The sequence below is a fragment of the Neltuma alba genome, unplaced genomic scaffold (genome assembly GCF_004799145.2).
Source record: "Neltuma alba isolate B1F8T4 unplaced genomic scaffold, ASM479914v2 tig00007286_pilon, whole genome shotgun sequence".
Classification (NCBI taxonomy): domain Eukaryota; kingdom Viridiplantae; phylum Streptophyta; class Magnoliopsida; order Fabales; family Fabaceae; genus Neltuma; species Neltuma alba.
The window spans coordinates 8,398-31,316 of NW_021634735.1; the positions used below are offsets into that span (position 1 = coordinate 8,398).

Genomic DNA, 22,919 nt, shown 5'->3' on the forward strand with positions numbered 1-22,919 from the left:
CTAATGGTTAGAGCTCCAGCAGTCAGAGAATTTTTTTTAAAATAAGGTGCTCAGGTGGATTTTGAATTCATTATTCATTAGCACATCAAAAGTAAATCAAACTATTTAGTCATATGATGCAAAGAAAAATATATAAACAAAATAAATGCAAATGTCTAAATGTAAATGAACATGTGAAATTCAACAATTTACAACAAAATTGATGATATACGAGTAACGTAATGAAATTTATAACCCCAAATGCAAAGTATTTAGATGTGAATGAGTAAATGAGATTTCAAGGATTTATAACAAAAATTCATAGATTTACAACCCAAATTTAGAAATTCACAAGAAACATAAAGGAATTTATAGCCCCAAATGTAAGTGTTTGAATGTAAATGAACAAATGCAATTCATTGATTTACAATAAAAATTTAGCCATTCACAACCTAAATTCAACTATTCACAAGAAATATAAATATTGCAAAACTTATAATAAGTTAGAAAAAAAAATTGTTTAAAAAGGTGTGTTATTGTAATTTTATGCTTAAATTTTAGTTTCATTTTGATTCTAGGAGATTGACTGAAGTTTTGAAATGTTTTAGAAGTTGACTGATATAAATTACCTACAGGCTACAGTGATGCTGAATTAAAATTTTCCCTTAAAATTATTCGACTTGGAGCATTTTCATTGCACAATGTTCGAGATTTCCTAGGATTTCCCAAGAATCCCTTGCTGTTAATGAACCCCTTGACTTAGATAACTTGCATCAAACTAAAGATGCCTTTACTGAATGAAACACAGGTTGCGAGTTCATGTCTGAAGCATGGAAAGAAATCATGTCTGAAGCATGGAAAGAAACCATGTCCCTCTTCGGTACCCATTAAATGAGAAGCCACAGGCAGTAATTCAATTTAAACAAAGCATCATATCAGAAAGTTGGTCATTCCCATCAAGGATTATATTTCATTAAATTTTTTTCACAACGATACACAAACATTAACTTACACAGTTACTCTTCCAGTTTTAAATATTAGACTCATTTTATAGTGTAATTTATATTATAAAATAGGTTTTATTTTTAAGATCAGAGGAGTATAGTGCAGACTTTCCTATTTGAAAGGCAATTCGTTTATAAATTCTTATGATATGAGTAATAATTATGCTGCTCCGGAGCTGCACATATATAATAGAGGAACCACAAACTGCTAAATTGAAGCAGCAATTTCATCTGTGAAATACAACCAAGAGCCTCCATCAGCTGCTATATATTTCTATCAATGATATCCTCAATAAGTCTCCCTGTAGAAATGAATGATGATCCACCACTTGAGACGGCTTTCCTGGCCTTCTCTTTCATCTCTTGTACCTTCTTACGCACCTCGCTATCTCTATCCGTCAACTGTGTTATTCCTCTCTCTATCTCATCTGCCAGAACAAGATCACCATCACTCCTGTAATCCAGTATCAATTCCACCGCTAATCCAAATTCCCTCACCATTCTGAATGCATTTAGCTGTTGTTCTGCATATATAGGCCATCTCAAAATTGGTACTCCAAACCACAAGCTCTCCATTATTGAGTTCCACCCACAGTGAGATACAAACCCAACAATGGATTTGTGTGCCAGAACCCCAACCTGTGGTGCCCACCCGCATATCATTCCATTGTCATGCGTTGATTCTAAGAAACCTTCTGTTAAGGTTCTGTCTGCATGGTCTTTTGTTGGAGGTGAGCGCATAGCCCACAAGAATCTAACCCCACTATTCTTAAGTCCTTCTGCTAATTCTCTTGTTTGAGATGGACTTAAGATTCCCATGCTACCGAAACAAAGAAACACAACGGAGGAAGGTGGTTGATCATCAAGCCATTTCATTGTCTTTACATGCTGAGCCTGATCCAAATTTGAGTTAGGCTGACCCTTTAGCTCAATCAAAGGTCCAACAGTATAAATTGGAGGGACTTTCTCGTCTTTAAGTATATCATCAATGGCATACTGCTCCAATTCTGAGAAGCTATTTACAACAATCCCCTTTAATTTGTCTCTGTGAAATTCTGAGCTAGCTTATAATAAGCAAAATATCCCCTTTCTTTACTAAAAAGAGAATTAGGCAAAACCTTAGGAGGAACTAGATTGGAGAAACCTGGGATCAACAACTCAGGACCAGAATCCTTGAATTCATCATCAATTTGGCGTTTCTGAAGGGAAAGCATAGTACCCAAAAATCCTGCATTTGTGGTCAGAAACAAATAAGAAGACCCAATTCCTTTCCCACGTCAACCATGGACATACAGAACAAATCAAGGACCAATCCAACAACTGGGTTTGAATCAGCCGTACGTAAGATGTTCTATATGGTGGATTTGACGTGGGGTATAAGTCTTTCCGTGAAGACATAAATTAAATACACTGGAGGTTTCAGAGGCTCTGGTGGAGGAGGGTCTACTTCAGGAAGATCAATTAGTCGGATTCGAGGTTGGGAGGCCAACACTGATTTGATGTATGAATTAGAAAAAGCAGTGAATGGGAACTTAATGCAGAGGATTGTGAAGGAAATGCGAGAATCGTAATCGATTACGCGCTTTGCGAACTCAAGAGCCGAAACCAAGTGGCCAATCCCCGGCGAGGGGATGAAGATGAGCTCTGAGTTCTTCATGTCAACCATTTTCTTTGTCGACTATGCATGAAAGAATGATTCTCAAATGACCGTTTTCTTGCACGTATGTTTGGTAATAAATTAATTTTTGATTGTTTTGATGCAGGTACTCTATTGGTTTACTCCCTTTTTAACTAATTCTCTCGTAACACTAAACCTTGATTATTAACAAGGGTGAAGTTAATAGCAATGATTAAAGAACCGGACCGGACCGGACGGTCGGACCGGTTGAACCGTCGCCCGGACTCGTTAACGACTCGGTTTGGACCAAAAAACCGTTCACATAGTTGAGCCGGATTGGACCAGAGTTGAGCCGTTATTAAGCCGGAAACCGGAGTTGGACCGGGAACCGGAACGGTTTTCAGAAAACCGGACGGTTTTTTTAGCCTGACTGAAAAATACTAAAATTTTTTAAAAAAATAGAAGAAAAATAAAAAAATTGATCCCCTTAAATATCCTAATATATTTTTAGACTATTTATAACCATATAGTATTATTTCATTGAAAATTTCATATATTGTGGTGTTAAAATCGTGAGTCGCTAGTCTTTTTGTTTCGATATTTGGTCTATCTTTTAAAAAAATATTTTGATTTGAATGAATTGATAATTTGTAATATCATTAAATATTTTAAACATACATAAATTTAAATATATAAGGTTTTAGTCCATTTTCAATGATTTCATTATAATTTTAGATTATTTAAATGCATTTCTAAATTATTTAATAATTTGATATTTTTCATATATACTAATTATATGTATATAATATTGTTTTAAATTAATTATTGCGTCACCGGTCTGACCAAACGGTCTGACCGATCCGACCGATTAAACCATGACCCGTTGATCTTTCCGGTTCGACTTCCGGTCCGGCTTTTAAAACATTGGTTAATAGTAACTAATGAGTTTGTTAATACTTATATATTATTTAGGACCAAAAAATTCCTTTTAAATAGCCAGGGGAATATTTTTCTACTTTATATATTCAATCATAAATTTTAAATAAAATTTAAAATTTGGAAAATCATGTTTATTATTTTTTGAGATAAAATTTTCAAAATTAAAACAAAATTAACTAAGTATAAAAATTAAAACAAAAACTCATTAAAAGTATGGGAACCGTTTGTTTAACTCAAACCAAAAAATTATAAAATTATAGGGAGCAAAGCCAAAAGATTTGAAATTATAAGAATCAAAATCAAAATTTGATTAAACTATAAGAACTAATAATGATATTAACTCTCATAGCTGTAAGAAAAAACAATTATACATGTGATTCATATAGTGTTTATTTTATTATCTTTTCATCCTTTTCAATATATATATTTGCATTTTAAAGGTAAATGGCTGGTCATGAGATGCTTTTCACACCGAAGGGTGGGATTCAATAACCACGCAGGTGTGACTTATTAGTTATCTCACTTGGTCTCTTAACCAAGTGGTGAGAGTTCAAATATCATAACATTAATATATACATTTAGTTTTTTTTTTTACTTTAGATAAGATTTTAATTTGGCCTCTTAATTTTAAAAAAAATATCTTTAATTATTTAATTCTAAAATTGCAAGTTTTAAGTAATGCTTGTTTTAACAATTATAGTTGTTTTAAAAATTAAACTTACTAGGTTAGCATTTAAAAAATGTTTTATCAACACTCAAGATTTTTTTTTGCTAACAGTTTTAGGATTAAAGGATTAAAAACATATTTTTTAAAGTTAAAAAATAAAAATAAAACCTTATATAAAGTTAAATGACTAAAAGTATACTTTAACATAATGTATGAGCGTAATTTAAAATATTTTCAATATTTGTGTATAATTATAAAATCTCATCTTAATATAAATTTTGAAATAATTTATAATAAGGACAAGATAATGTCAACTAAAATCAAACCCCAAATTAATCTTTTTCCAATAAAAAAATTGTTTTAAAAAAATATTCATCGAAAACAACTGGATCTCCGATGTCAATGGTATCAAATTAGGTTGACTGTCTTGATGCTTGATGTCATGACGACATTATTCTCAATTTCTTTTTATTGAAAAAATTATAGTCTAACACATTCATGAGCTGATTCAATTTATTTGCCTTTTTTTTTCTTGGGCCACAATGACATTATATTAGATTACCATTAAAAAGACCCACACGGGTCCATGAAACACAGCCACAAAAGTTTAATAAAAAAATATTAATACACGTCCTTATAATTTGTCTTTATTCTAATTTCAGTCCCTATAGTTTCAAACCACAAGTTTTAATCCCTCAAAACGTTAATCTCTACACTTTAATAAAAATTTGAACTATTTTGTTTCTTAAAAGATTAAAATATATTGTTTGAAATTATTGAAAATAAAACGAAAATAAAAATAAACTATAAAGACCAAACATTGTACTCCTCCGATCCTTATTATAAGACCCAATTTGACTTTTTATTTGGTCCTAATTATAAGACCCAATCCATTTTCTCTCTTATATTTATGCATTTTTTTCCAAGATAATCCTTCTAATAATGATAGTTTTAGCCAATATACTTAATTAGCAAGAATATTTTAGGAATAACAACACTTATTTATTATAAATAACCAACTTAACTTACTTCCTTAATCTCCTCAAATAAGTCAATTGGGTCTTATAATTAGGACCAGAGGAGTATTAAAAAAACCATAAAGCAATGCATCAAAAACCAAACCAAATAAACAACAAAATCCACAAAACGAGGTAAATTTAATCCTATGCTCCAAAGATTGACATTATTGTAATGGTCAATTATCTTTAGACCAAAGAATAAGATAGTAGTAAGAGGAGTTGATTGTTCATAGACATGCTCAGAGGGTGTTTGGATGAAACCAAACCATGATTTGGAGAATAGCTTCTGGAGAATAGATTCTAAAGAGAATAGATTCTGGAAAAAATAAATTTTATGAAAAAATGATTCTGAGAAGTGAGAGTGTTTGGATAGTTGTTACCAGAAGAACTTTTTACATGTATAAATTATTAAAAAGGACATAAATTAATATGATAATTATATAAGTGATAGATTTTATAATATATTTTGATTTGAAGAAATAAAATTGTTAATAAAATAATTTTTACTAACATAATTAATAATATATAAGATAATATAACTAATAAATAATTAATATGTGTATATATATTTATAAATTATAAGATTAAATAGTGAAGAAATGAGTGTGGAATGAAGAGTGAGGCATCAATTATGGGGGCTGCTTTGTCATATGCTGTTGGGCTCACACCAACGTCTAGAAAATTTGAGTCAGAAGCAACTTTAAACCACTTCCATCGAAACCATGGTTTCACATTTTCTGCCCCTATTTGGCTGGTTTCTTCCCCAAACTATGGTTTGGAGGGACATCCAAACAGATCGAACTCAATCCTTTTATTGCGAAAACGGTATTACCATAAGCTGCTATAAAGTACTCTTGTTTCAAGAAAATCAACCTAAAAGCCAAGATGCAATCATTCCCAAATAACCAAGCATGCATAGAGTAAGAATTCCTCTAGACTTCTGCCTTTGCAATAACCTACAAAGACTTCAACTCTAGAATCATTTAAAACTTCCTCCAAATTTCGAAACTATTTAAAATAACTTATAAATAACTTTTCAATCATGATTTATAGAATACAAAATAAGTATGTTAAAAAATTTTTATTTCAATTTACATAAAATGTGTTTATAAGTTATTTCTAGCGTCATACCGAACATAACCTCAATCTCTAAATTAATGTAGCCAATAAATAGAGTCTCCGGGATATTCAAGTAGAGAGGCTTTTGCATATTATATGTTCTCATTAGGCATTTGCAGAAAGTTTCTCTAACACATCACAAGTCACATATATATATATATATATATATATATATATATACACTATATGCTCACTTGTTTAATCGGTGAGTTTGCTTCTCTTCTGGAAGGCTTAAAGTATAATAGAATCAATTAATTAATATATGCTATTGTCTGGCACCATAATTTTTTTGAAAATAAATAAATAAATTGAAAATAATGTAGTCCTGCGTTCCTTTACAGCCAAGCATCAAGAGACACTTGACCTAACTTGATGGCATTATATTGACATTGAAATCCACTTGTCCTTGGGAATCTTTCTTTCTTCTTTTATTTTTTAAAATAATTTTTTATTAAAAAAATTGGCCTTGACTTTGGACTTGTTCGCATTTCTTGTCCTTATAAAATTACTTCCAAAATTTTTATTGAGATAAGATTTTGTATTTATATACGAATATTGAAAATACGTATGCGATATCGCATTTTAAATTACAATTAATGCATTAATTTTAAAATAGAATAAAATACTTTTTCGAATGTAAAAAAAAATCTTTAAATCGATGTTAAATTAATAAAATAAATAATAAATGAATTATATATAATATAAATAATTACATATGAACAATAAAATATAAACATGATTTTCCAGCTAGCCAATTATAAATTTTTATTTAAAAATTATTATTAAAAGATAATAGAAAGTATTATAGACCGCCTGCGTCAAAACAATGCTAAATCACATTACCAGCCACACGTAGAAAGGGGTAAAAAAAGCGGGCCTTGGCGCGAGGTGGGAATCCTTCTTCGTTCACGGTTCACAAACCCAGTAAGCCTAAAGAAAATGGCTGACATGAAGAACTCGGAGCTCATCTTCATTCCCTCGCCAGGAATTGGTCACTTGGTTTCGGCTCTTGAGTTCGCAAAGCGCATAATCGATCATGATTCTCGCATTTCCTTCACAGTCCTCTGCATTAAGTTCCCATTCACTCCCTTTTCAGATTCATATATCAAATCAGTGTTGGCCTCCCAACCTCGAATCCGGTTCGTTGATCTTCCGGAAGTAGACCCACCTTCACCAGAGCTTCTGAAGTCTCCAGAATACTTCATCTATGTCTTCATGGAAAGCCTTATACCCCACGTCAAATCCACTATACAGAACATCTTACGTACGGCTGATTCAAACCTAGTTGTTGGATTGGTCCTTGATTTCTTCTGTATGTCCATGGTTGATGTGGGAAAGGAATTGGGTCTTCCTTCTTATTTGTTTCTGACTACAAATGCAGGATTTTTGGGTACTGTGCTTTCCCTTCAGAAACGCCAAATAGATGGTGAGTTCAGCGATTCTGGTCCTGACTTGTTGATTCCAGGTTTCTCCAATCCAGTTCCTCCTAAGGTTTTCCCTAATGCTCTTTTTAGTAAAGAAGGGGGATACTTTGCTTATTATAAGCTAGCTCAGAATTTCACAGAGACAAAGGGGATTGTTGTAAATAGCTTCTCAGAATTGGAGCAGTATGCCATTGATGATATACTTAAAGACGAGAAAGTCCCTCCAGTTTATACTGTTGGTCCTGTGATTGAGCTCAAGGGTCAGCCTAACCCCAATTTGGATCAGGCTCAGCATGAAAAGATAATGAAATGGCTTGATGATCAACCACCTTCCTCCGTTGTGTTTCTTTGTTTTGGTAGCATGGGAAGCTTAAGTCCATCTCAAACAAGAGAGTTGGCAAAAGGACTTAAGAATAGTGGGGTTAGATTCTTGTGGGCTATGCGTTCGCCACCAACTAAAGACAATGCAGACAGAACCTTAACAGAAGGTTTCTTAGAATCAACGCATGACAATGGAATGATATGTGGGTGGGCACCACAGGTTGAGGTTCTAGCACACAAATCCATTGTTGGGTTTGTATCTCATTGCGGGTGGAACTCAATAATGGAGAGCTTGTGGTTTGGAGTACCAATTTTGACATGGCCTATATATGCAGAACAACAGCTAAATGCATTCAGAATGGTGAAAGAATTCGGATTAGCGGTCGAGATGAGACTGGATTACAGGAGTGATGGTGATCTTGTTCTGGCAGATGAGATAGAGAGAGGAATAACACAGTTGATGGATAGAGATAGCGAGGTGCATAAGAAGGTCCAAGAGATGAAAGAGAAGGCCAGGAAAGCTGTCTCAAGTGGTGGATCATCATTCATTTCTACAGGGAGGCTTATTGAGGATTTCATTTGTAGAAATAGCAGCTGATGGACGCTCTTGGTTGTATTTCACAGATGAAATTGCTGCTTTCTTGATACAAGAGACACAAGCTTTCTTGATATAAAAGACACACCAGGCATGAAACCAGCAGAATCATATATCAGAGACAGAGGTCAAGTTTCAAGATTTTAGCAGTTTGATATAGATCCACCTAAAGAACAGCTTGCTCATATCATTAAGAATCCGTAAATGAGTTGCCTTTCAAATTGGAAAGCGGCATTATATGACTATGCAATTTGTACTTTGGATTTTGTCTGTCTTGGTTTTGGTAGTCTTCTTAAGTATCACGTGTTCAAGAGTTGCGGCAGCATGTTAATTTTTGTATATCATTGTGAAGTAATGAAATATAATCCTTGTTTGTTATTAGATTGAACAATTTTCTGATATGATGCTTTGTTCCTTTAGTATTCCTGCCCGCAGCTTCTTTGTAAATGGACATTGAATGGGGCATTGGAAGCAAAAATATTTGAGAGTGGTTCTAATCCTTGGACTTCGGATGCAGAACCCATGTTCAATCATTAATATCATTTTCCCGTTTTTTATACATATGTTAAATGCCATATTATTTATTTGTCATTGTTAAGTATTACCTTCATCCTTATTTATAAGTCATTTTATAAAATCTATGAAACAATTATCTTTTTCTAAATTTATTGGTGTGAATATTGTTAAGTAACTCCGCCTACATAGCCGGTCTTAAGCCCGAGTAAAGGAGGAGGATTGTGTTAGGCCCTCAACAGCCTATGTAAAACTCTGTCGAATCTTTTATGACATGGATCAACGAAGAAATTGTGTTACTGTTAGGTTGTTGCTAGGAAGTGACGTGTTGTATGGCTCGAGTACAGTGAGAAGTGAGCAACATTGTTGCCCGAATGTAGTATTAAATGAGCAAGGGCTACCATACTCTTATGGACGGAGGCAACTAAAAAAGTTAGTTTATGAAAGCAAGATCAGGTTTAGCACTTGGAATGTTAGGACACTGTATGGTAAATCAAGGGAGGTGGTGGAAGTAATGGGCAAAAGAAAGATTAATATTTTGTGCCTACAAGAAACTAAATACGTTGGAAAGAAGGCCTTCGAATTTACTAATAGATTTAAACTTTGGTATACGGGAAAGGTAGGCACAAGGAATGGAGCTGTTATTATCATTGATAATGAATGGAAACAGAATGTGGTAGAAGTCAAAAGGATAGAAGACAGAATCATTTCTTTAAGAATAATTGTGGGGAGGGATACTATCAATGTGATTAGTGTTTATGCACCTCAAGTAGAAGCGGAAGATCGTTTTAAGGAGAAATTTTGGACGGATATGGAGAATTTGATTCAAAGTACACCAACCATAGAAAAGATTTTTATTGGCAATGATCTTAATGAACATGTTGGTAAAGATGTGGGACAATATGCTGGGGCTCACAGTGGTATGGATTTTAGAGTGCGTAATAATGAAGGGCAAGCTATTATTGATTTCTCTTTCGCGTACAACCTCAAGATTGTTAACACTTGTTTTAAGAAGCGGAATGAGCATTTAATCACTTATAAGAGTAGAATCCATAGGTCGCAGATTGATTTCTTCCTGGTAAGGAATCCTGATAGAAAACTCTACACAAATTGTAAAGTGATTCCTGGAGATGGAGTTACAGCACAACATAGAGTACTAGTCCTTGATGTGCGTATTAAATGTATAAAACAAAAGTGGCAACAAGTGTTAACCCTAAGGGTCAAATGGTGGCAGTTAAAGGGAGAGAAGCGAGAGATTTTCAAAAGGACGCTTTTAAATGAAGGGGTTTGGGAGTTCTAAGGAAATGCTAATCTTATGTAGATAGAAATGACTAAAAAAGTCTAAAAGGTTGCCAAAGCAATCTTGGGTGAATCGAAAGGTCGAGGTTGGCGAGATAAAGAGACGTGATGGTGGAACAAGAACGTGCAAGAGAAAATTAGGCATAAACGATAGTGTTTTAAAGCGTTACATTTGTGTAATAATGCTGAAAATTAGGAAAGATACTGTGTAACTAAGAAAGAGACTAGGAGAGCAGTGGGAGAAACTCATACTAAAGCTTTTGAGGAGTTCTATAAGGATCTAGGGACTAAAGTTGGGGAACGCAAGATCTACAAGATCGCAAAGAATAAAGAAAGAAAAACAAAAGATTTGGACCAAGTAAAATGTATAAAGAACGAAGAAGGTAAAGTTTTGGTTACTAAAGGTGATATTAAGGATCGTTAGGAAGCCTACTTTTATAAACTATTTAATTATGGGAGCGAAGGATCGACTTATGAGCTTGAAGATTTGACAATTGTAGAAGAAGAACATAATTTTGCTTTTTATCGAAGAATTCAAGTTGGTGAAGTTAAGGAAGCTTTCAAGAAAATGGAAAATAATAAAGTAGTTGAACCTGATGGTATTCCTATTGAAGTTTGAAAATGCTTGGGTGAAGGTGGGGTGCTGTGGCTTACTAAGTTATTCAATGAGATTTTACGCTCCAGGAAAATGCCTGATAATTGGAGGAAAAGTACTTTAGTACCTATTTACAACAATAAAAGGGATATTCAGAACTATGCTAGTTACAGAGGGATCAAACTCATGAGCCATACCATGAAATTATGAGAGAAGATGATGGAACACAAGTTGAGATTGGAGACTGGTATTTCTGAAAACCAATTCGGATTCATGCCAGGAAGATCGACAACAAAAGTGATCTATTTACTTAAGGGGCTGAATGGAAAAGTACCAAAGCCATAAAAGAGACTTGTATATGATTTTTATTGATTTGGAAAAAGCTTATAAACGTGTGCCTAGGGAAGTACTCTGGAGAGCCTTGGAAAAGAAAAGGATGCGTGTTGCTTATATTAAAATCATACAAGACATGTATGAGGGGGTCACAACTAGTGTTAGAACACCAGGCGATGAGACAAAGAACTTCCCGATAAGGATTGGCCTACATTAGGGATCATCTCTAAGCCCTTATCTGTTTAATCTAGTCCCTGATGTTCTAACTGAGCATATCAAAGAAAAAAAATCCCAAAGTGCATGCTTTTTGCTGATGATATAGTTCTATTGGTTGAGTCAAAAGAAGAGATTATCGCTAAACTTGAGACATGAAAAAGAACCTTGGAATCAAAGGGTTTCTGTTTGAGTAGAAGCAAGACAGAATATATGCATTGCAGTTTTGATAAGAGACAACTTAGTATAGAGTTAAAGGTCAGATTGGGAGACCAGGTCATTCAATAAGTGGAAAAGTTTAAATATTTGGGATTAATTATACAAAAAGATGGGAAAATTGATGAAGATATTAATCATAGAATTCAAGGTAGATGGTTTAAATGGATAAAAGTGACAGGAGTGCTCTGTGATCAGAAAGTATCAAATAAGGTCAAATGAAAGTTTTATAGTACTGCTATAAGACCGATAATGCTATATGGCAGCGAGTGTTGGGCTTTAAAGGGCAACATGGACATAAAGTAGTAGTTGTTGAGATGAGAATGTTAAGATAAATGTGTAATCATAAAAGAAAAGACAAGATCCGTAATGAACATATAAAAGGAAAAGTTGGAGTGGCTGCTATTGATGAGAAAATGGTAGAAAACTCATTAAGATGGTTTGGTCACATGTAAAGAAGGTCTTGGGACATGCAGGTAAGAAGAGTTGAGCAAATAGTATGGAGTCTTCTAAAAAAGAGTGGAAGAAGACCGAAAACAATGCTTAATGAAGTGATTGAGAGAGATCTCTTAATTAACAATCTATCCAAAGATTTGACTTTGTATAAGGTTCAATGGTGTCGTGCAATCCATGTAGCCAACCCCACTTAGTGGGATAAGACTTTGTTGTTGTTGAATATTGTTAAGTAATTATGGCATCAAAGAGTATAAAGAGAGATAATAATAAATTTACATTTAGAGATACATGTAAAAAAAAATTGATATAATTACAATAAACCAGTTTTAACTAACTTTTTTAACTAAATACCCCCTTCGTTCCTATTTATAAAAGACGTTTATTTGAAAGAGCAACACACTTTGAAAATGTTTATACATTTAATCTATTTTTTTCCTATATTTATCCACAACTAATTACATGTCTCTCTTACCTTTTTTTCTCCCTTATTCTCTCTCAGTTCTTTTTTCACTTATTCTCTCCTCCACCCACATTTTCCAGTCTTTAAAAAAAATTGCATTTTTTTCATATTAATTACTTCTAACTTTCTAGTTAACGTGATTTCGTTAATTATCCCTTATAAAAAAGATAGAAAAAAAGATAGGAAGGAATATAACTTACAAACAGGAACAAAGAAGGATCTAAATTGACGGAATGAATTACCTGCTATTAAGATTTCATTTTATATAGAATTTCATGCAGACAGTGCTATTGGGTATCAATTGAAGTTCACGACAACTAATAACGATTTTCTGGCTTTTTTGGTGGTTCATTTCAATGTCCACTGCCCACAGAAATCTTCTTTCAGACGATGTCCTCCCCATGTCTCTTGCAAGTCCTAATGTACAAGGCTTTGGTTCATTTGAAATAAGAAGAAAACATACCAACTATAAATCCTCCATTCAGTATATTCTACCAAACTATCTCAATTTTGTATCTAGCAGACAATTCTATAAATTTGGAGCCGTGTTTACCTTCAGCCGGAACCTTTTTTTTCCCCTTGATAACAGCAAGCTAAAGACATAAATCACAACAATATATATATATATATATATATATATATATATCAGAGATTCAAATCTTGTGTCAATGCTTTTTAAGCATCAGTAGTTGGATGCATGATTTCTACCATCCGGAAACATGAATTGATCAAAACCAGAAGTTTTTAACTTCTCACGTCGAAAAGAAGATTTTCATTGCTCTCATAACAAAGTGGAAGATATCATACGGAGGAGCACAAGTACGATGACCAGACAGAGAGAATGAGAGCATAGAAATACAATCCTCTCCAGTTTAAAGGAGGGACAAGATGCCCAATTTCCAAGCTCCTGATCCCAATAATTACCTTCTTGATCTCTTTTCATCTCTCTTGTTGGAATCATATTTTACTTTTACGTCTGATCTATTCGTATCATGTCTGTTCGATCTGTCCCCTTGCTTCACATCATAATCTTCTCTCGACCTTGATGCAGAATCATATTCTCTATGCTGCCTTGACCTCCTCTCTTCCCTTGACCTAGTACCAAAATCATCATCATCATCTTGTCTCCTGTACCTCTTTTCTTCCCTTCTATCAGAATCTCTAGTCCTGGGTTCAAGCTCATCATCATCTGGCTTCCTTGACTTGGTGTCTTCCCTCATATGATGATCTCTTCGCTCAAGTTCCATATCATCATCATCATTTCTCCTTCTTGATTGTTTATCTTCCCTTCTATTACGATCTTCTCCTGCCCTAGACACAAGTTCATCATCTTCATGCCTTCTAGATCTCTTCTCTCTTCTATGATCATGTTCTCTGGCTTCTGGAATATGACTTGATTGATTGTTTCCATGTTTTTTCTCTTTTTTGGGACCGTCAAATTTTTCATGACGCCACTTTGAACCAGCATCCTCAGGGGCCCCCCAACCTGTGTTTGCAGCTCTCTGGATAGACACAACAAGGACATCAAAGGAACTCAAATCAGCAAGAATTTCCAACCAAGCTTATATTTGAAACTATGCGAAAGATTAGGTTCACAAAATTCAGCAAATTTACAACTTAAAACCGCTTAAATCATGAGCAACACAAGACGAGGAGAAAAACTAAACATAGAGCCAAAGAGGCTAAAGCTGTCCAATCTCCTTGCATATCAGAAATGGAAATTCCCTTCAAACAACCATGTCAAGAACACAATCATATATACAAGGATACAAAGACATTCTTGAAGATTCATGCACTGCACTCAAACAAAATAGACCAAAGACATGTAAAGCTGCATTTGACCTCCTTATCATCAAAACCTTAGAAACATAACATGAGGCTCCAAGGTGAAAGAAGATGATTAATGTGAAAGATGTCTACAGAAACTGGAGGCCGGTCTAACCATGTGTAGTAATCAGTGAGCTTTGAAGTTTCAGTTGCTCAAATAAACAAAGTTGAGAAAGCAAGAGGCATGACACATTTTGGTTTCTATCTCTTTAAAGTTGTCTCATAGACAAAGAACTAGACATGCGGTTGTTCTAACAGTGAAATGATAACCAAAACTTGAAATCTAAATTCTTATGTCTTGTCGAGGCAATGACGTCAAAATTTTGCGATGGTTGATTTACTGGCTAAAACATTAAACTATATGTTAGCAAGTTCACAAAGCTGCCCAAAACATTAAAGTCAATTCTTGAGGTGATGCCAAATGAAGAATTGAAGAAAAGCATGTCATTTGAAGAAGCGCCCCCCGCCGCGGGGGGGGGGGGACACAATGCTTACGAACACTATCATTGTTTTGCAAAATCAAACTGCAGGCATCGAAAATTTTAGATCTAAAGCATAAAGGTCATGATAAGATCACAAAAGCTAATAGCGATGGAACCCAACAAAATTTGCTTGATCATGAGAAAATCTACTTACTTGCTCATCATGAGAAAATTTGCAGCTAGCTCCACGTGTACATTCACCTCTTTGGAAAGCTCGACAAACACCTCGTTCCTCCCTTTTCTTCCTCTCTGTCTCTTCATCTTCCTCTTCTTTCTTTTTATATTTTGTAACATGATCAACCCTAATTATTCTACCCAGAATCTGTGCTCCATTCAAATTATCTGAAGAAAAAGCATTAGCAAGTCATTTAGGTTATCATTCTGCAGGAAAAAAAGGGCCAAAAACCCATCAGTGAAAAATATATTATGACAAGAAAGAGAGCCCAACCTACGGCAAGATTTGTGCTTCTTTGATCTTCATATGCAAGAAATGCAAAACCTTTTGACTTCCCAGTACCTTTGTCCCTAACAAGATTTACATCAACAACCTCCCCGTATCTGGATTTACACAAGTCATTAGCAGATATTAGAGAAAAATCAAAATCAGATTTCATAAAGAACAAAATTAGCCAAAAGGAACCGATACGATACAGATTTCATACAACACTTGTCACATCTTTGTCACATCTACATGCATCAGTATGCAATAATGTACAGTAATTCTATGTTTATAAGTTCCTGTAAGTATTCAAATAAGTAGCCTCTGTATTTCTGAGAATTCTCATCATACACATGCTTAAGGAGCTAAGATACTGCATAAGAAGTACATATTTGTCCTTTGCAGCAGAGCAAGAGGCACGTTCTTATGCCTAGGGGAAAGGGGTTAGGTCTTGCACCTAGCATATACTGCTAACCAAAGCAGCAATTTTTCTTGCTTATAGTAATCCTACGGCACTCCCACGGCATATTGCTACTGAAAAACTCGCCCACTCTACCACAGGTAATAGCTAATAAATCGGATGACAAACACAGAAGGGAAGAAACTTTAAAAGGGAGAGGATAGTAACATAATTTTCAAATGTACGATAACCGAATCGAAAGGATGAGACTTACTGAGCAAAAACTGCGAGGAGATCACCCTCGGTGAGATCGAAGGGAATCCCACCCACGAATACATAAGCGGAATCTTTGTATTTGGCGTGCCAGGAAGCCTCCTCGCTGATGCCCAAAGAAGCTTCTTTGGAATTGATATTCTGAATGCGCTTCACTAGGGTTAACGGATTCATCTCTCAAATGCAAAGTTCGCTGATTGATTCAGGTCAATCACCAGTTCACCACCTTTTGACGATGAACGAGGGTTTAAACGTTTGAGTTTTGTTAGGCTTTGTTTGGTTCAAAGGGGGGAGGGGAGGAGAGGTTAATTAACGGAAGGGGAGGGGAGAGGAGGGCAGGGCAGGAGAGGAAATTATAAATTGATAAATATGCCATTATCTCTATATTTAAACTGATTTATTCTTTTATTATAATATTTATATCAAAATTATTATTTCTGAATTTATCAATTTCAAAAAAACCAATTACCTCACTTATATGTGATAAAAAAAATTATGAAATAAAAGTATAATATATATTAGAAAAGTGAATGGGAGAAAAAAAGATAAAACCTTAACTATATAATAATACCCTCCACATATTAAGAAATAAAAAATATATATGATATTAACAGTGTCATTTTATAATTATAATATATATTAATATATATAATTAATTAATATATGAACATATATGCATATTATATTTGTATGTGTAACTGAGCGACTGTGGAAGGGAATGCGAAGGTAATCATGCAAAATCAAAAAAATATCAAGAGGACACTACTGAAATATTCAAAAAATGACATGAACATATTTGTCAAGATTCTCATAATATTTGTCTTCCCTCCAAAAACCCCCAATTTGAAAGGGGGGAGGGGGAGGGGGGGCACAAAAGGATAAATTTTTTTTAGCTCCCCTCCCCTCCTCCCAACCAAACACATCCTCCTATCCCCTCCCCTCCCCTCAAAAAAAACCCAACCAAACAGAGCCTTACGCTTCTGCAGACTCCAGTTATCTCCGCTGCGCTTATTCTTCGCCCCTTTCGGAGGCGATGGGAGTGCTTTTTTTTTTTTTGGTGCACCAGACAAAATGATATATTAAAAGAAAAAGCTAAGAAAGTGAAATAAATCATTGGGACAATGACAAAAAAAAGAAGCTGAAATTTTATAAATGCCAAACAAAGAATGTAATAAAAATTTATTGTCATTTGTAAATTCAGACTTGTCAATATCAAATAAAGTTGTATTATCAAATCTGATTTAGAATTTGTAATTCCCAACTTCTTTTTCTGTCATTCTCTCTAAATTATTTTAAAATATTATATTTATCAATTTTTTAAAATTAATTCACCCAACTTATACATTGATATATAATCTAGTAATATAATGATTATTTTCTAAAGATCATGTAACATATGTTATAATTGAATAATTTTTTAACTTACTTAGTTTTCTTAGAATAGTGAGCTGCTGAATCTTATATTAAGAATTGGAGCTTGCATTTTTAATGTAAAAGCTAACTAACTAATTTATAAATATTAAAAAAATTAATTAAATTAATTATTTGCAATAAATAGATGGGAATATGACACAAAAATGATACTTAAACTTAAAAATCCCAAAATAATCCTTGAATAAGCAAAATCCCAACTTAAGTATAAGTGATCAAATTGGAATTTACAAATTTGCTTAAATGACTATGTTGCCCTTTTATTTTTTTTTATTATCTTTAAAAAACCAAATACTCTCACTGGTTGGCTGGTCGCTGGAATTTTAGTACCGGTAGTGGCTGTCGCAGTTCAAATGGCTACTTTCACCAGGACTCAAGAGGTCCAATAGTCAGTAACTATTTTTTTGAAAAATTTAACAATCTCAATAACACGATTAATAAGTTTTGTAATACTATTAACAAGTTAAATATAGCAATTAATGACAGGTTTTTCAGAAAATTTAAAATGTTGTAGTTTTACAACTTCATTAGTGTCGTTAACAAGTTCTGTAACTCTATTAATAAGTTTGGTATGACATTTAACAATAGGTCTTTTGAGAAATTTAAAAGGTGACATTTTTACAATTTTAGTAATACAGTTAACAAGTCATGTAATGATATTAGTAACTCTCATAAAGGTTGATGTTTTTAATATTAGTTCCCTATGAAAGTTGTACAATAAAATTTTCTCACTTATTGGGTAGTCATTATGGTTATGAGAATTATTAATGTCGTTACATGACTTGTTAACCATGTTACTAAAGTTATAAAAATACCACTTTTTGAATTTTCTAGAAAACCTGTTATTAAATGCTATACCGAATTTGTTAATAGAGTTACGAAACTTGTTAATAGCGTTACTGAAGTTGTAAAAATACTATTTTTTGAATTTCCTAAAAAACCTATTATTAAGTTTTATGCTGAACTTATTAATAGTGTTACAGAACTTGTTAACCATGTTATTAAAATTATAAAAAAATTCCAAAAAAATAGTTCTCAGCTATTGGAGCTCTGGTGACCATGGCCACTTAAACTCCGGCAGCTGCCGCCGACACCAGAGGTCTGGCAACTAGCCAGCTAATGAAGCCATTTAATTTTTAAAAAAGAATAAAACATAAAAGGTAATATGGTCATCTCAGCAAATTTACAAATCCTAAATTGGTCACTCATACCTAAATTGGTATTTTGCTTATTCATCTAACTATTTTGAGATTTTCATGTTTAAATGTCTTTTTTGTGTCATTTTTCAAAATAGATGTTATCTTCTTTAAGAGATTCCTAATAATCATGTGCATTGAAATACTTTTTCATGAAAACTCCTTACCATGTACAAGAATTACTTAAGTCAAAATTGATGATTATTGAAAACAAAGCATATTAAAGTTTTATATTTTAAACTAAACTGAATCTTTAATTTACTCTTATATTAACTATAGAAGATAGTACTAAATAACAATATATATTTAAACTATTAGATTTAATTTTGAACAGTTTAAAATTGACTAAAAAATTATAAAATACTCCCTTGGGTTTAGAATATAAGCTAAATTATATCTATTCACGTTCATTAAGAAATTAGTTAAAATCAATTTAAAATAATAAATATGTAAGTCATATATTTTTCTCTAAATATGCCTTTATTAATAAAGAAAATAAATAGAAGATGTAATAAATGAATCAAAAGAGAAAGACAATACTTGAGGATAAAATTAAAAAAACTCATTAAATGTTTAGACAAAAATGAATATTATCTTATAAAAAAAAATCAAACCATTCCAACAAAGTTTAACTTATATTTTAAACTGGAGGAGTATTTTAATAATGGTGATGTGCAACACGAAAGAAAAAAAAGGAAGAGAGAGGGAGAAACGAAAGGAGAAAGGGAGAAAATAGAAAAAGGAGGTTGGGAAATAGGGCAGCTTGGTTCTAAGAAAGATAATAATGATAAAACACAATTAAATCTTAATTAATCTAATGGACATCCTAAATACGTCTCTGCTCTCTATAGTGGTAACTAATGTGTTTTGAGAATAATTAAGTATACTAATATAAGAATATATTTGGAAAAATAGTAATTAATATGGTTTTAAAATTATAAATTGACACATAAATAGGAACAAAATTTTTCATTAGAAGTGACATGCTGACATTAAAAAAAAAAAAAAGAAATTGAAAGTCTTAAAAGAGAATATTATGCTATTTTAACTAATGGTCTTGGGATTAAACCCTAAGTGCACAATTGTATTAAAAATTCGTTGGAAGAGTTTTGCTGCTCTCATAATCTTAACCAATTCGAACATGTTTTCATTTAGCTACTAAGATAATTCCAGCATGGTTGGAATATATCAATCCCATCAAAATAGTTTCTTATTGATTTAATGTTAATTTAAAAAAATTGCAAAGAAGCGCACACATGGATCACTAGCTCCATTGATCTAATCACTCTCGTCAAACTAGTTTCCTAAAACATATGCGTTGGGTTTGAGTATAGACCTCATCCAAGCATGACAAATTACGTTGCTGATAGGGCTTAGTGCATTCGTCCAGTTTGAAACTAAACTATTGTGAAGGTTATACATGTGCTATGGAACCTATCCCCCAAAAGAGTGTTTGGAAACATGTTTGGATGGTTTCAAACCTACATTTTGGCAAAACCAAAGCCAAAATCACGTTTCAACTTTCAACACCTTGAAAGTGCAGCAAGTTGACTTCTCCTGTACGGTGAATAATAATCGAAAAACGAATATCTGACTCAGATCACAGTGTTCTTGAAGCTCCTGGTTTACAGTCCACATGATTGGCAAGGGAATTCTTTTCACCATCAACATGCATAATAATTTACGGTCTCCTAACCTTTAAAGCTTTAATCTCTCTGTGTTGCGCCGTGTATCAGCTCTGATCTTTACTGATGAAAATGTTGGTCCTTTATTGCTGCTTAAAAAAATATACGTTAGAAGGTCAACTTTGCAAAGAGGGCAAAGCCCAAAACAGCATCCAAACGGCTACTTCAGAAAGTGGAATGAATTTTAACAAAAGAAAGTTAAAGATTACAGATAACTTCTTATTCCTACTCCAAAAGTTGATATCTAGTAATAATTACAAGGATACAGCTAATCCCCGAAATGAAAAAAAACAAGGATATGATTTAAGCTAAACAATGAAATATGAATATGTAACAGGATTCCATTTGCACCTTGATAGACAAGAGGAGGGCTAATCAAAGGGCATGCATTATAAAAGATCAAGCGTAAACCTGGACCTGGGCAAGCTCTGCATGCTGTTCACACAACTTTGTAATTCCTCTTTCCCCCTTCTTCCCCTTCTAGATTCCTTGCTTGTTTTGACTTTTGACTACTTAACCAAATGTCCATCTTTCTGTTTTTTTGTAGCTAATGATGTAGCAGTATGCAGCAATTCAATGTGGATTATAATTAAAAACTTGAGTGAAAAAAGTTTAGCACATATATTCAAAAAACTGTTGCCAGTGCAAGGGGAAGATTTGACCTGTTGGCAGCTAACATCCAAACTAATTGGGAGGGCATTGAAATCCAACGGTCTTGACTGCAAAATTGATTTGCCAGTTTCTGATTTCTTGTAATGCTTTTTTAATCAAAAAGTGGCTCCTTGACAAGAAGATTCATCTTCTCTTGAAGAAATTGGAGCACATCCTCTCTCCCTTCCTTAATAAGCAACTGTCTTAGCTTCCCAAATGTGACACCTGAGGGCCGAATTCCCTTCTCTATCATATCTTCCAACAAAACGCAAGCTTTTGTAACATTGCCCTTCTCACACAACCCATTTATAAGGACTGAAAAAGTGTGCATGCTTGGGACAAACCGTTTTCGTTTCATATATCTCCATATTTTAAGAGCCCTCTCCAAATCATTTCCCTCACAAAACATTTTTATCATCATTGTATAAGTATCAGCATCTGGTTCACAAGACTTAATCATCCTGCGAAAGACACTATAAGCCTCATCACTCTGATCATTACCTATCAAGCTACTTATGATTATGTTATAGGTCCTTGAATTAGGAGTGATACCCTTGGATTCCATTTCATTTAAGACTCTATAAACGTTCTTAAATTTGTTTACTTTACAAAAAGCACTGATTAAGGCATTATAAACCACAATATCTGCCTTAACTCCATTCCTTTCCATGTCTAGGAATGTACCAATAGCATCTTCAATCCGAAGTTCAACCCCATATGTATGAACCAGAACACTATAAATGAAAGATGTTGGCCTGCAATTGTTGGCATCCATATCCTTAACAACCTCAACAGCTTCATCAACTCTTCCTGCTTTACAAAGAATGTCAACCATTATGCCATAGGTGACTACATCAGGGTTGCATCCCACGTCAACCATTTCTCTGAAAATCTCTCTTGCTTTTGGAAGATTCGGAGCCTTTCCCATCCTTCAAGCAATATGCTGTAAGTTTTTGAGTCTGGAACAAATCTATCCTTTGTACGGTCAAAGATCTCTTGAGCCTTCCTTACATTCTTGGACTTGCATAAAGCGCTCAGCAAACCATTGAAGGCAGCGAGATTCAGAGATATGTTACATTAAATGTGTAATAGCCTCATCTACCTTCTGAGCCCTAGCATACTTTCTCATAATAATACAAAAGGTCTCAACATTTAGCATCTCCTTTTTCTTCATAGCATTTACCAGGTCCACATGATTTGATACTGCCTTATCTTTGCCAAAGATCCAATCATTGTGTGGTATGCCCTAATGCTGTGTGAGTAATTTTGCTGCTTCCCAGCCCATTCAAAGAACCTATATGCCACCATACCGGCATTCTCAAATCTCTTAAGAACATTCTCAACTATATCCGGTGAAACTCTAATCCCAGTTTGATTTAGAGCAGTATCAAGTGCTAATGTGGGGAGAGGACATTATAACCTTGCATAATTTTCTAGTTATATCTGAAATGTCCTGCAGTCGTTCATTTGCACTGTACATTTTCAAAAACTCTCGGGTTAGAGTATAACTTTCTTCTGGGGTCACAAAGTTTAATCATTGCTTAACCAAAAACCAAGAGTCACAGTTCACCTGAATCACTGAAAAAATAAGAGGGGCTTCAGATGTAAAGACAAAGTTTGATATCACATAATAAATATAAGTTTTCTTCCTAGAGTGCATTTCCATGCAAAATTTGTCAGAAAGGGCAGAAAATTGATCAAAAGAATTCAATTATTGATCTGAAAAACTACAAACTAATTAACAGAACAAATGAAAACAGACGTT

General features: G+C 33.7%; 5 protein-coding genes and 1 long non-coding RNA gene across 7 annotated transcripts; 2 read left to right on the top strand and 4 right to left on the bottom strand.

Annotated features, from left to right (window-relative positions):
* Positions 1 to 1,247: 1,247 nt before the first annotated feature.
* Positions 1,248 to 7,396, bottom strand: LOC114752215 (UDP-glycosyltransferase 71K2-like). Its single transcript, XM_028940938.1, has 4 exons — positions 7,326 to 7,396; positions 2,353 to 2,644; positions 2,102 to 2,182; positions 1,248 to 1,979 (listed from the first exon to the last, which is right to left on the bottom strand). Exons 2-4 carry the CDS (start codon positions 2,638 to 2,640, stop codon positions 1,248 to 1,250), a joined length of 1,101 nt encoding a protein of 366 aa, XP_028796771.1. The 5' UTR covers positions 2,641 to 2,644; positions 7,326 to 7,396.
* Positions 7,266 to 8,832, top strand: LOC114752218 (UDP-glycosyltransferase 71K2-like). The gene has a single exon (XM_028940940.1). It carries the CDS (start codon positions 7,285 to 7,287, stop codon positions 8,686 to 8,688), a length of 1,404 nt encoding a protein of 467 aa, XP_028796773.1. The 5' UTR covers positions 7,266 to 7,284; the 3' UTR covers positions 8,689 to 8,832.
* A 640-nt stretch (positions 8,833 to 9,472) lies between these two features.
* LOC114752216 (craniofacial development protein 2-like) lies at positions 9,473 to 10,921 on the top strand. The gene is made up of 2 exons (XM_028940939.1): positions 9,473 to 10,366; positions 10,694 to 10,921. Exons 1-2 carry the CDS (start codon positions 9,473 to 9,475, stop codon positions 10,919 to 10,921), a joined length of 1,122 nt encoding a protein of 373 aa, XP_028796772.1.
* Positions 10,922 to 13,191: 2,270 nt separating this feature from the next.
* On the bottom strand, positions 13,192 to 16,449 carry LOC114752221 (zinc finger CCCH domain-containing protein 25). The gene is made up of 4 exons (XM_028940943.1): positions 16,193 to 16,449; positions 15,528 to 15,637; positions 15,234 to 15,421; positions 13,192 to 14,272 (listed from the first exon to the last, which is right to left on the bottom strand). The coding sequence occupies exons 1-4, from the start codon at positions 16,363 to 16,365 to the stop codon at positions 13,691 to 13,693; spliced, it is 1,053 nt and encodes a 350-aa protein (XP_028796776.1). The 5' UTR covers positions 16,366 to 16,449; the 3' UTR covers positions 13,192 to 13,690.
* A 3,729-nt stretch (positions 16,450 to 20,178) lies between these two features.
* Positions 20,179 to 21,260, bottom strand: LOC114752220 (uncharacterized). Of its 2 annotated transcripts, none has more exons than XR_003740815.1 (2): positions 20,921 to 21,260; positions 20,179 to 20,592 (listed from the first exon to the last, which is right to left on the bottom strand). It is a non-coding gene; the product is annotated as an uncharacterized LOC114752220 (long non-coding RNA). The 2 variants fall into 2 exon arrangements; XR_003740814.1 differs by having other exon boundaries at positions 20,915 to 21,260.
* A 6-nt stretch (positions 21,261 to 21,266) lies between these two features.
* On the bottom strand, positions 21,267 to 22,634 carry LOC114752219 (pentatricopeptide repeat-containing protein At1g77360, mitochondrial-like). Its single transcript, XM_028940941.1, is given in 5 exon segments — positions 21,267 to 22,078; positions 22,081 to 22,229; positions 22,231 to 22,342; positions 22,345 to 22,552; positions 22,554 to 22,634. Coding segments are annotated over 5 exon segments (1,362 nt in total).
* Between the last annotated feature and the right edge of the window lie 285 nt (positions 22,635 to 22,919).

Excerpts from the sequence above, each read along its gene's own strand:
- LOC114752215 (XM_028940938.1), bottom strand. The coding sequence starts at position 2,640 with ATGAAGAACTCAGAGCTCATCTTCATCCCCTCGCCGGGGATTGGCCAC. Across the intron at positions 2,183-2,352 it reads CGGAAAGACTTATACCCCAC|AAACGCCAAATTGATGATGA; the intron begins GTCAAATCCACC and ends CTTTCCCTTCAG. Across the intron at positions 1,980-2,101 it reads CCAATCTAGTTCCTCCTAAG|TATGCCATTGATGATATACT; the intron begins GTTTTGCCTAAT and ends GAATTGGAGCAG.
- LOC114752218 (XM_028940940.1), top strand. The coding sequence starts at position 7,285 with ATGGCTGACATGAAGAACTCGGAGCTCATCTTCATTCCCTCGCCAGGA.
- LOC114752216 (XM_028940939.1), top strand. The coding sequence starts at position 9,473 with ATGGATCAACGAAGAAATTGTGTTACTGTTAGGTTGTTGCTAGGAAGT. Across the intron at positions 10,367-10,693 it reads ATAGAGTACTAGTCCTTGAT|GAAAGATACTGTGTAACTAA; the intron begins GTGCGTATTAAA and ends GCTGAAAATTAG.
- LOC114752221 (XM_028940943.1), bottom strand. The coding sequence starts at position 16,365 with ATGAATCCGTTAACCCTAGTGAAGCGCATTCAGAATATCAATTCCAAA. Across the intron at positions 15,638-16,192 it reads CTCCTCGCAGTTTTTGCTCA|ATACGGGGAGGTTGTTGATG; the intron begins GTAAGTCTCATC and ends GTGTAAATCCAG. Across the intron at positions 14,273-15,233 it reads AATTTTCTCATGATGAGCAA|AGAGCTGCAAACACAGGTTG; the intron begins GTAAGTAGATTT and ends GTGTCTATCCAG.